Raw genomic sequence first — 13,218 nt, 5'->3', positions numbered from 1 at the left:
CCTCAGCCGTACCGCAGAGCCGACCTGCCGCTCTCCCCGCACTCCCTCCCGGCCGCCCACTGCGCCGAGTGCTCCCGCGGACAACCGCGGCCGGGCCGCGCCCGACGCAGCGCAGCTCTGCGTGTGGCTACGGCGCCACCATGCGGGAGAGCGGCGCGGCGAGTGACCCAGGGCTCAGAGCCCCGCCGGGTCTGCCCGCTCCCGTCCCCGCCCCGCGGCACTGCGACATGGCGGCCGCCGCCCGACTCTTCCTCTGTTTGCTGGCGGCCCCGAGCGCGGGCTTCGCGCTCTCCTCCGTGGCAGCGGCGGTCCCCAGGCTCCGCACTCGCAAGACGGCGGGGCCCGGAGGTGCGGCGGGGCCCGGGTGGCTCTCGTCCTTCCCCGCAGCAGAAAGGGAGGGCCGAATCGGGCCGGGCTTCCCGGGGCCAGGGTTAAGGCGCCTTGCGAGGGCGCGGCTCCCGCCGGGCCGCTGCGTGGAGAGCCGAGCTCTGGGCGCGGACGCCGTGCTGCAGCCTGGGCTCCTTCCCGCCCGGGCTCCTGCGGGGCTCTGAGGGCTGCTGAATGCCGGTGGTTTCTGTTGTGTTGGAGCTGTAGTACAGCGTGCTGCCTTCAGAGAGTGTTTAATAACGTACGCATCATATTAGATAGCTTGTCGCTTTATTTTACTCTGGAGCAGGATTATGCGGCTTAGTAATCCTCCTTTGGCCCTAGCTTGTAAAGTTCAAGAGGAGATAGAACCAAAAGACTGCAGGTTTGGTGTTGTTTTTTTTTTTTTTTTTTTTTTTTTGTTTTGTTTTTTGTTTTTCTGTACAGAATTGGAGGTAGCTGAAGAAAATGCTGTGGAGGGAAACAAGGAGGGCAAGAAAGCCAACGATGGCATCCTGGCTTCTGTCAGCACTAGTGCAGGCAGCAGAAGCAGGAGGTGATCATCGTTTTGTGCACTGGTGAGGTCACAGCTCGGTGCTGTGTTGGGCCCATCACTGCAGTACAGACGTGGAGGCACTGGAGAGTGTCCCGAGGATGGGCAGCGGAGCTGTGAGGGCTCTGGAGCACAAGTGTGACGGGGAGCGGCTGAGGGAGCTGGGATGGGTTAGTCTGGAGCAGAGGAGGCTCAGGGGAGATCTTAAAGCACAGCTCCCCGAATGGAGGCTGTGGTGAGGTGGCAGTCGGCCTCTGCTCCCAAGTAACAGCGATAGGACTGGAGGTGATGGTTTGGAGTTGCACCAGGGGAGGTTCAGGCTGGATGTTAGGAAAGATTTATTGTTAGAAAGAGTAGAGAGGCTGCCCAGTTGGTGGAGTCACTGTCCATCAAGGTGTTAAAGAGCTGTGGAGATGTGGCACTGAGGGACATGGTAGGGATGGGTTGATGATTGGACAAAATGATCTTACTGGTCTTTTCCAACTTTGCTCATTCTATGATTCTGTGAAAAAGGGAAGTGAAAGGGAAGGGAAGTTGTTCTGCCTAGGCCGAATAAAAACCTTTGAATTTGTCTGTGTTGGTTGAGGGATTGAATCCCAGTATTTACATTTCCCTATAAAGATATTAGATGTCCTTGCTGACTTATTTTATTTCTCTTAAGTATTTTTCCAGGTTAAATTTTCCAGAACATTTCTGGGCTGCATGAAGTCTGTAAAATAGCTTTCACTTGCTGAAGCTCAAGTTAGCGTATCCTTATTTTGTTTCCTCTTAGATGGCATGAATGTCCTGTTTATAGTTGTGGATGACCTGCGTCCTGTTTTGGGTTGTTATGGAGATAACCTTGTGAAATCTCCAAACATTGATCAACTTGCTTCTCACAGTATTGTGTTCAGCAATGCATATGCACAGGTGAGATAAAAATGAAAATGTTTTCTCTCTGCAAAATACATGCTGGTATTATAACAGTAGGTTTTAGGCAGATCTTTGGAAAAAAAAAAGTATTTCATTACTTAACTACTTAAATAATTGTATTAGAAAAGAATGGTTATGCTGAAATGTAATGTATGAACTTTAGTGTAGAGGAATTGGTTATCAAAGAATAATGATAAGTAGGTAAATGTATGTCTTGATAAAGTTTTCCAGTTGGGAATTTGGGTTCGCAATAAAGATGCTGTTCAGCCCAGCTTGAAGTATATCACTTTCACTGCAGTTCTGAGCCCGTGGATATTTTGTCCAGCCATGCTGAAGTTGGTAGGTTGCAGTTGCTAGGTGTGCTTTGTTTCATGTTCAGAACTGATTTTCCTTTTGCCTGGCTCTGTCCTCAGCAAGCTGTGTGTGCTCCAAGTAGAGTGTCCTTCCTTACTGGACGCAGACCTGACACTACCCGGCTGTATGACTTCTACTCCTACTGGAGAGTGCATTCAGGAAACTATTCCACAATGCCCCAGTATTTCAAAGAGAATGGCTACGTGACCATGTCTGTGGGGAAAGTTTTTCATCCTGGTGAGGTTTGAATTGTTGTCTGCATAACATGCCTGTATATGAGGTCTGTTTTGAGAATGTGTGTGTATGAATGACATGATTTTTATCTATATGGACAATTTAAATCGTTATCGTGGGGCAGATTGTGCAATGGTTAAAGATTATCATTTAAGGCAATCTTGTGCTCATCTCTAATGCCTCAAGATTTATTAGATGACTACTATCTAATACATGTTTTCATGTGCTGTCTAGGGGTTATGGGAACAAATGTGTGCCATTTTCAAAACGTGTCTTGAAATTAGGTGTCTACTAAAGGTGAACAGCCTCATTGTCCCAGTTTTGCATACACACATTTCATGTTACGCAATAGGCTGTCTGGATCAGGAGATATAGACCATATGGCTGATGTTACTGGTTAAATAGGAAATTTGGTTCTTTGACACCTGACACCACTGAGATGAAAAATAGTATAATACTTAGGTGATTCTCTTTCTGGTAAATCTTTACCCCAGAGCTTAACTTACGTGGATATACAGATGTTCAGTTGATGAAAAATCTGATTAGGAATGTATATATTATTAGTTCTGTTTCTTCTGCTCCTAAAGTTAGGTTCTTTGAAAAGCTGAAGTGTCTTTCCTCAGTAACAGGTGTATTTCAGGGAAGATGGCCTACGTTTAGATTGTGGAATTACAAATATACATATATTTTGAAAAGAACTCACGTTTGCATTGGAGCTTCCTGATTCAGTGAATTGCTAGAACACTTTTATGTCTTTGCTTTTGTCAGGAATTTCATCCAACTACAGCGATGACTATCCATACAGCTGGTCCATTCCACCCTTTCATCCTTCTACTGAAAAATATGAAAATGATAAGGTAAAAGTGGTTTGTGGGATGCTAACAAAGAATGGTTTTCAGGTATAACAAAGTTCTTTGTGTCTAACATAAGCCTGTGGTCTGGCTTTTGAGACTGTAACATTGGACAAGGAAATAAGTACTCCAGTTTGATGCTGCTGCTAAAACTTCCAAGGGAGGTCTGTACTGCATGGTAAGTTGTGTCATGTTAATTCATGAGCCCGTTCTGAATTGAAGTATCTAGAAATTAGAATTTGGTAATGTTACTGAGATATAAAGATTAATTCAAGATAAAGTGATCTTAACCATGCGTCTAGGTCATGAAATTCTTTATCTGAAAAGTTATCAGCTTTCATGCTAGCCTTACTGTATTCAGTTACAAAACATTGTCATAGGATTGGTGACTTTATATCACAGATACAGAGCTGAGCCAGAGAGGGGAACTCATAACTGAAATAAGCTTTAAGTAATCTGAAATTTTGATTTGATTTTCTAGAGTGTTTGTTACTCTTACACGTGGCCTACAAGAATCCATTTTACACTTGTGCACATACTGGGATAACGCTGTGTGCTGAGTCTGTAAATGTCAGAGCTAGGAGATCCAGCCGTGAGGGTACAGGCAGCCTTGGTGATACTTTGTTCTTGCATTTACAGCTGAAAAATACTGATTCTAACAACAGCATTTGTATCCACGACATAAATGAATCAATTTACTTAATCAATTTTTACATAAATCAATCAATTTTTATAAAATTCATAAATCAATTTTTACATAAATCAATTTACTCGGCTCCTGGCATGACGGCTGCAGATGGAGCTCAACTGTCTACAAGGGGTAAAAGGATCCTAGCCCAGGAGCTGGCAGGCCTCATTGAAAGATCTTTAAACTAGGTAAGAAGGGGGAAGGGGACAAAATGAGTACTGCTGAGGTTCAGGTAGTTCAAGGCTCAAAAGTGAATTTGATGGGTGACGAGGGTGGAGTTCGAAGGGATGGAGTGTGGCAGGGGAATGCTGCCTCCCTGAAGTGTCTATACACTAATGCGCGCAGTATGGGAAATAAACAGGAAGAGTTAGAGATCTGCGTGCGGTCACATGGCTATGATCTCATTGCGATCACTGAGACGTGGTGGGACAGCTCGCATGACTGGAATGTTGTCATGGAGGGCTATGTGCTTTTTAGGAAAGACGGGCCGGCAAGGCGGGGTGGTGGAGTTGCTCTTTATGTAAGAGAGCAGCTTGAATGTATTGAACTCCACCTGGGGGAGAGTGGTGTAGCAGTGGAGAGCTTGTGGGTAAGAATCAAGGGGCGGGCTGGTATGGCTGACACCGTTGTGGGTGTGTGCTACAGGCCCCCTGATCAGGAGGAGGAGGTTGATGAGGCCTTCCACAAACAGTTGGAAGCAGCGTCACGATCCCAGGCGCTGGTGCTTATGGGGGACTTCAATCATCCAGATATTTGCTGGAAAAGCAATGTGGCCAGGCATGCGCGGTCCAGACGGTTCCTGCAATGTGTTGAAGACAACTTTCTGATGCAGGTGGTTGAGGAATCGACGAGGAGAGGGGTACTGCTGGACCTTATTCTCACTAATAGAGAAGGGCTTGTCAGGGAAGTAAAGGTCGGGGGCAGCTTGGGTTGTAGTGACCACGAGATGGTGGAGTTCAAGATCCTGAGTGGAAGAAGTAAAGCAAAAAGTAGGATTGCTATCTTGGACTTTAGGAGAGCCAACTTCGATCTCTTTCGGGGCCTACTTGGAGCTGTCTCATGGGCTAGGGTGTTGGAAGGCAAGGGGGCCTGTGAGAGCTGGTCAGCATTTAAGCAGCTCTTCTTCCAAGCTCAGGATCAGTGCGTCCCTGTGAGGAAGAAATCGGGAAAGGGTGGCAGGAGACCTGTGTGGATGAGCAAGGAGCTCGTGCACAAACTCAAAGGAAAGAAGAAGGCAAATGAAATGTGGAAAAAGGGTCTGACTACTTGGGAAGAATACAGGAATGTTGTCAGGGTCTGCAGGGATGCGACAAGGAAGGCTAAAGCCCGCCTGGAATTAAATCTGGCAAAGGGGATAAAGGATAATAAAAAAGGTTTTTTCAAGTACATTAACAGTAAAAGGAAGACTAGGGAGAATGTGGCTCCCCTGCTAAGTGACGGGGGTGTTCTGGTAACGGGGGATGCTGAGAAGGCGGAGATACTGAATGCCTTCTTTGCTTCTGTCTTCAGTGAAAAAGCTCCCCCTCGGGAATCTGAGACCCTGGAGATTAGTGAGAGGATCTGGGGAATGGAAGACCCCCCTTCTGTCAGGGAAGAGGTGGTCCGGGAGCGCCTAGGCAACATCAATGTTCAGAAATCCATGGGACCCGATGGGATTCATCCACGGGTGCTGAAGGAGCTGGCAGAGGTGATTGCTGAACCGCTTTCGGTCATCTTTGAGAAGTCTTGGAAGACGGGGAAGGTGCCTGAAGACTGGAAGATAGCCAACGTCACCCCGGTCTTCAAAAAAGGCAAGAAGGAAGACCCAGGCAATTGTAGGCCAGTCAGCCTCATCTCTGTCCCTGGAAAGGTGATGGAACAGCTTGTACTGGATGTCATCTCCAGACAACTGGAAGAAGAGGAGGTTATCAGGAGTAGTCAGCACGGGTTCACAAGGGGGAGGTCGTGCTTGACCAACCTGGTAGCCTTCTATGATGTTGTCTCTGGCTGGGTGGATAGGGGGAGAGCAGTGGATGTAGTCTACCTTGATTTCAGCAAGGCATTTGATACTGTCCCCCATGACGTCCTTATAACAAAGCTGAGGAAGTGTGGGATAGATGAGTGGACAGTGAGGTGGGTTGAGAACTGGCTGACTGGCAGAGCACAGAGGGTCATTGTTGGTGGTGCAGAGTCCGGTTGGAGGCCTGTAACCAGCGGTGTTCCTCAGGGGTCTGTGCTGGGTCCGGTCTTGTTCAACATCTTCATCAATGACCTTGATGAGGGGATAATGGCCACCCTCAGCAAGTTTGCCGATGATACGAAGTTGGGAGGATTGGCTGACACGCCTGAAGGCTGTGTTGCCATTCAGCAAGACCTGGATAGGCTGGAGAGCTGGGCAGAAAAAAACCAGATGAGGTTTAACAAAAGCAAGTGTAGAGTCTTGCATCTGGGGAGGAATAATTCCATGCACCAGTACAGGTTGGGGGATGAGCTGCTGGAGGGGAGCTCTGCGGAAAGGGACCTGGGTGTCCTGGTGGACGACAGGTTGGCCATGAGCCAGCAGTGTGCCCTTGTGGCCAAAAAGGCCAATGGCATCCTGGGGTGCATTAAAAAGAGCGTGGCCAGCAGGTCGAAGGAGGTGATCCTCCCCCTCTACTCTGCCCTGGTAAGACCTCATCTGGAGCACTGCGTCCAGTTCTGGGCTCCCCAGTACAAAAAAGACAGGGATCTCTTGGAAAGAGTCCAGCGGAGGGCCACGAAGATGGTGAAGGGCCTGGAGCATCTCCCCTATGAGGAAAGGCTGAGTGAACTGGGTCTGTTCAGCCTTGAGAAAAGGAGACTGAGAGGGGACCTGATCCAGGTCTATAAATATCTAAGGTGTGGGGGGCAGAATGGCGAGGCCGGACTCTTTTCAGTGGTGAGTGGAGACAGGACAAGGGGAAATGGCCAGAAACTGGAGCATAGGAAGTTCCGCACAAACATGCGCAAGAACTTCTTTACAGTGAGGGTGACGGAGCACTGGAACAGGCTGCCCAGGGAGATGGTGGAGTCTCCTTCTCTGGAGATGTTCAAGACCTGCCTGGATGCCTACCTGTGCTACATGGTGTAGGGAACCTGCTTTGGCTGGGGGGTTGGACTCGATGATCTCTGGAGGTCCCTTCCAACCCCTACAGTTCTGTGATTCTGTGATAAATGTGTTCATTTATGTTCTCTTTATGTTCATTTAACAGCTCTCCCAAGCTGCCTGCTGAGGGCGCCTTTTCTTGGCAGCCATTTGTGCGAATCTATCTTTCCTTGCTGACCATAAATGGCTGGCACTTGCTCAGAAATTAATGACTCAGTAATAGCTTTCAGGCAGCTTTCTATGGGATCAGAGCAATCACAAAATGCATGTGTATAGCGTAACCAAAAGAACCCTGCTTCTTAATAGGTCAGAGTCTCTATTCGTTATAGAAGCTGTGTATTTTTTGTGTAGCTACTTTTCATCTTTTGGCCAGCTTTAGAAAAGATTCTGCTTTTCTTTAGACATGACAATTGTATGTTTTGTGCGTTCATCAGCCCCTGAAACTTTCTGCCTCAGTCATCAAGCTGGTTGGTGCTTTCAGCGTTCATAGAAGTTGAGAAATTCATTTCTGTGTATGATCTGCAGACCATTTATTGGTGAAAGGGTTGAGAAATGAATTTATTTGATAATTACAGAACTGAAGATTATTTCTGTGCTTCTACAGAAATTAAATTACATAACTTTTTTTTTTTTTCTTTTTTTTTCTTTTTTTTTTTAAAGACCTGCAAGGGAAAAGATGGAAGACTTTATGCTAACTTGGTGTGCCCAGTAGATGTGACAGAAATGCCCGGTGGTACTCTGCCTGATATTCAAACCACTGAAGAGGCCATACGCTTACTGAACGTTATGAAAACCAGGAAGCAAAAATTCTTCCTGGCTGTTGGCTACCATAAGCCACATATCCCTTTGAGGTATCCACAGGTGAGGAACCTAAAGCCTGTGGTGAAAGGAACTTAGAAAAGTGTTTTTCTTATTGAAACTGTTTCACAGGTGCTTTGTTATTATTGTTTCTGAGAAAAAAAACTGAAAAACAGCCTTTACTCCATGTAATTTTAGCAGCTGTGTTGAATTTCAGGATGTTTAATGAGAGAGTTGTGACCAGTTTTTTCGGAATTAATTAACATAGCAGTATAACCTCCTTATACTTGGAGGTGGGTGAAGTCTTATAAACTAACTGCAAGAACATTAAGAAAGGGTCATGCAAGGAGAAATGGTTAATGGTTTGCAATGCAATTTTACAGTAGACCTTAGAGGTGAGGACAGTCTTTGTGTGCTTGTGTTGCAAAGGAATTTCTGAAGTTGTACCCGCTGGAAAACATCACGTTAGCCCCAGATCCCTGGGTGCCTGAGAAACTGCCTCCTGTGGCATACAACCCCTGGATGGATATCAGACAGAGGGATGATGTGAAAGCATTAAATGCTACCTTCCCTTATGGACCACTTCCAGATGACTTCCAGGTAAGCCATCAATACAGTGAAGTCAAACTTCCATAACTCATTCGAATGCAAGGGAGCAATAGGCTGCTTTTAGATGTTCTGAGGTATCCAGCTTTTTTTTTTCTTCTTCTATTCCTTCTCCTGTTTCTTAATTTTCAGAGGCTGATTCGTCAGAGCTACTATGCAGCAGTTTCTTACCTGGATATGCAGGTCGGCCTGCTCTTGAATGCTTTAGATGATGTAGGACTCTCAAGCAGCACGATAGTAGTTTTTACTGCTGATCATGGTAAGCATCTCAATCTACCTCCAGCTCACTGCTACTAAATTCTTAATTGTGCAACTCATATAAATATTAATTATTAATATTTATTACATTAATATTAATTAGGCGTGTGTTTTTATAACGCATAGCAGAGCTGCTGTACCTTGTATATCTGGCTGGTCTGTCCCTGCTTCATGGACCGACACGGAGTTCTGTGACTGTGGCCCTGTTCCTCTGCAGGCACCTCTGTGTCTTTCATCAGGCTGAGGGTTGGCTATGAGTAATAAAGACGAGTGGGTGAAGAGGCTGTCTGCCAGAACACTGGGCTGAGCTTACTACATTCCCACTTCCTGCCCCAGGGAGTGACTTCTGCTGGGAGGATTGCTGCTAAAGGACTGCCACCACGTTGCCCTCTTTGCAATTTGTAAAGGGCATCTGCTATGGCGGGCAACAAGGTTTCTCATTAACCACTAAAATGTTGGGTTGTTTTCTTTTTTTTGTATGTCATTGCTGCTAGCAGCGTCTAAACTGATAACAATTTGTTTTCCCCCCTCATATTTGGGGTCTTTGGATTATGGGAAAAATACCTCAAGCTTGTAATTGCTTCAGTATTCTAACATTCATTAAGATAATCTTCCTGTGGTCCTCTTAATTGCCAATTTAATTAATTTAAAGTCACGTGTTTGGTTAATTTGGTTATTTTGGGTTTGTGAGCATGTCTGTGTAAAAAAAGCCCTTGTGAATTGCAGAGTAATAGAATTAACACTTCATGTACAAAAGAAGCTCTAGATGTAGCTCCTGACTTGCCAATCTGCCACTCAGTCTGTAGACCGAATTTCCTTCTTTCATTTCTTTATTTTTCTTTCTTTTTTTTTTTCCTGCTTCTCTTGCTGTGGTTAACTGTAAACAAGTGGTGTTTCCATACCATGGCAGCAAAGCGAGACAAAAAATTTTGGAAATAGTGAAGTTAGCAATCAGTCTGCCATGAAAGGAAGTCATGTTGGTATGTCTTCCAGGAGGATGAGGAAAGCTAAAGAGATTTTACCTCTATTGCTTCCTTCAGGGTAGCATCCTGCTGTGGCTTAGATAGCAGTATTGGCTCCAAGGGATATTCAGTTGCAGTATAACTGGTATTGGAGAGCTGACAGCTGCACAAAGCTAAACTAGTGCTTTGTGGACACGGTGTGGAGATCCCTGCAGGTGCGATGACTAACCCAAGCTCCTCTTTCATTCTCTTTTAATACTGATTTCCTAATTCTAATCTAAGGTAATGGAAATAGAGACAGGTGTAATTGTTTCCTTGATATGAGAATATCAAGTTGCAAGATTTACATGGCTGTGGAAATAGTTTTCGTATTAGAAAAATCTTGTTATGTTTAAACATAGATAGGTTATTTGCATTTTAATATGACCTTGGTAAGACTAATGGCCTCAACTGCCAAAGTCACTTTACAGTGAAAAAGAAATGACTTCTAGATTACAAGTCTGTATGTGCTCTGAATTACACTCTGTCGTCTAGGATGGTCCCTGGGAGAGCATGGTGAATGGGCAAAATACAGCAATTTTGATGTTGCTACCCGAGTGCCGCTGATGTTTTATGTACCAGGAATGACGACTTCCTCTGCTAGTCGAGGAGGGAGAGTCTTCCCCTACCTCGATCCCTTTAGCCATATTTTAGGCTTGGTTCCGCAAGGTAAATTTTTGGCTTTGTTTGTTTGCACTGAATATATTTAAAAAACAAGGGGTGATACAATGGTGCTTCCAATATGAGCAGCTTCTCGGTGTTATTGAGCGTGCTTCTGTACTAATAGGGAACAAATTGATGAAGGGAATGTTCCGTGTTTGGACACAGACTTTTACTATGGTTAGCTGCACCTTCGCAGTAGATGCCTGCATTAATCCAGCAGGTAATTTAGGCATCTGCACTACATAAGAATACTGTGGAAACAATGCTCAGCCTCCCTTTTGTAGTGGCAGCTGCTTTGAAACAGTAATAACTAAGAGTTCTCTGTGTAGCACTGTGGCATTAGGAACTGTTTTGATAAAGGCAGACACGTTAAACAGTTGACACTGGAATTTGCTTTGTGTTTCTGAATTTTTTTTCTCAAAGTAATGAATATCGTTGTCTTGAAGAGTTTGCACATTTGAGAACTGTAAGTGCAAAAATTTCTTCTTGTTAAAATACGTACAGCCTAGCATCCTCAGAGCAGACTGCCACACCTTGATTGTTACTCCACAAATCTAGTACAGAGCACTTGCAATAAAATACCAATTTAATTATGTAAGTTTCAAATATGCACCAATGTCAAGTCATCATGTTCAGTAATATGTTTTTTGGTGTTTCTTCCAGGACGAAGCGAAAAAATGGTGGAGCTTGTCTCCCTCTTTTCAACGCTTGCTGAACTTGCTGGCCTGCAGGTTCCTCCTGCGTGCCCACAGACTTCATTTCGTGTTGCGCTGTGCACGGAGGGGGCAAGCATTGTCCGGTATTTTAAGTCCTCTGAACAGACGGTACAGAAGGAGGATGTTTGTAATGACACTAAGAGGTGTTACAGTGAAGAACCTGTTGCTTTCAGCCAATATCCCCGGCCTGCAGACACTCCACAGTGGGACTCTGACAAGCCGAAGCTAAAAGACATCAGAATCATGGGCTATTCCATGCGTACGGTTGACTACAGATATACTGTGTGGGTTCGGTTCAATCCTGAGAACTTTAGTGCTGACTTTGAGGATGTCCATGCAGGAGAGTTGTATATGATGGCGACTGACCCAAACCAGGATAATAACATCTATAACAATACCTTGCATGGTCGTCTTTTAAAAAAAATTGTTGACTTCCTGAAGCATTAGGCATCAGGAGCTTTGTGTGGAGCACTTGCTTTTTTTGCTGTGACACCCTTCTGTTGTGCAGAAAGCACATGGACTGAATTAAAATCCTATTTGTAAAAAAAACACCAGCTAATGCTTTTCTCATGTTACAACTCTAGTAAACTATACTAGTCAGTGAAATTACTTCTGCAGTTGTGTTGTATGCTTGTTTTAAAACACTTTTGGGAAGATCACATGCAGACCCATACTGTGAAACAACTTTGTGATCTTCAGTTTAGTAGTGACTGAAGAAACATTGGTCACTTGTGCTGCAGCTGCTGTGGAATGTGAAAAAAGAGGAACTTTTCTACTTGAAAGGCTATGCAATGTAGTAGTGAACAGGTCCTATCCAATCCACTTCACCCTGAGTTAGAGTAATCAAGGGGACATTTGGTACCAGTGAGGAACTGGGGTGTCTGCCGTCATCAGCCCGGAGTACAACTGAGTAGAACTTCAAGGGAAATCTTATGTGTTTTATTGAAAAATGTTAAAGCTTTATTTTGAGAAGGAGATACTCCTTCTTAACCTATGGGAGAGGATCTGAATTTTCATAGTGTGTGTGAATGGTTTCATTACTAAAATGCTAAACAAGATTGAGGGGTTAATGTAACACCACAGTACTCTCCTGTGGTTTTTAGTGAGGATCAGTCCAGTGAGGTCCCACAGGTGAGAGCAGATGGAAACCGTTAGCTGTTGTAGCTTGCTGGTGTCTATTTTTTGAACAGCTTGGCATGCTTGTGAGTTGTCGTGTCCTGTCACTTCTTATCTTCAGTGATAGGTACTTGGATATTTGTTTTCTAAAATGCTAAGTGGGGTTTGGCAGTTTATTTAGAATCATAGAATCACTCAGGTTGGAAAAGACCTTAAAGATCATCAAGTCCAACTATGGCCTAACCACACTACCCTAACTCTAACAACCCTCTGCTGAATCATGTCCATGAGCACCCCATCCAAATGGATTTTAAATGCATCCAGGGATGGTGACTCAACCACCTCCCTGGGCAGCCCACTGCAGTGCTTAACAACCCTTTCTGTAAAGAACTTTGTCCTGATCTCCAATCTAAACTTACTGTGGCACAACTTGAGGCCATTTCCCCTCATCCTGTCACCAGTGAGAAGAGACCAGCCCCGCTCTGCTGTAAGCACCTTTCAGATATTGAGGGAGAGCAATCAGTTCTCCCCTCAGCCTCCTCTTCCCCAGACTGAACAGCCCCAGTTCCTTCAGTCTCTCCTCATAGGATACATCCTCCAGGCTCTTCCCCAGCCTTGCTGCCCTTCTCTGGACCTGCTCCAGCATCTCCATGTCCTTTCTGTACTGAGGTGCCCAAAACTGAACAGCACTGGAGGTGAGGCCTCACCAGTGCCGAGTACAGGGCAGGATGACTTCCCTGGTGCTGCTCACCACAGCATTCCTGATCCAAGCCAGGCTGCCATTGGCCTTCTTGGCCACCTGGGCACACTGCTGGCTCATCTTCAGCCCACTGCCCATCAGCACACCAAGGTCCCTTTCCATCAGGCAGCTTTTCAGCCATTCCTCCCCAAGCCTGTAGGGTTGCCTGGGGTTGTTGTGACCAAAATGCAGGGCCCGACACTTGGCCATATTGAAACTCATACAGTTTACCTTGGTCCATCGATCCAGTCTGTCCAGGT

General features: G+C 45.4%; 1 protein-coding gene across 2 annotated transcripts; it reads left to right on the top strand.

The window, feature by feature from the left end:
• Positions 1-227: 227 nt before the first annotated feature.
• On the top strand, positions 228-11,550 carry IDS (iduronate 2-sulfatase; the record flags this gene model as incomplete). Of its 2 annotated transcripts, none has more annotated exons than XM_079542118.1 (9): positions 228-348; positions 1,692-1,828; positions 2,245-2,422; positions 3,188-3,276; positions 7,722-7,922; positions 8,289-8,459; positions 8,598-8,724; positions 10,220-10,393; positions 11,051-11,550. In XM_079542118.1, the coding sequence occupies 9 exons, from the start codon at positions 228-230 to the stop codon at positions 11,548-11,550; spliced, it is 1,698 nt and encodes a 565-aa protein (XP_079398244.1). The 2 variants fall into 2 exon arrangements, with proteins under 2 accessions (XP_079398244.1, XP_079398243.1); XM_079542117.1 differs by having other exon boundaries at positions 228-364; positions 1,666-1,828.
• Positions 11,551-13,218: the final 1,668 nt, after the last annotated feature.

Source organism: Tetrao urogallus, assembly GCF_951394365.1.
Source record: "Tetrao urogallus genome assembly, chromosome: 13".
NCBI lineage: Eukaryota > Metazoa > Chordata > Aves > Galliformes > Phasianidae > Tetrao > Tetrao urogallus.
Note: the sequence above shows the minus strand (reverse complement) of the source record. Positions and strands in the feature narration are given on the sequence as shown.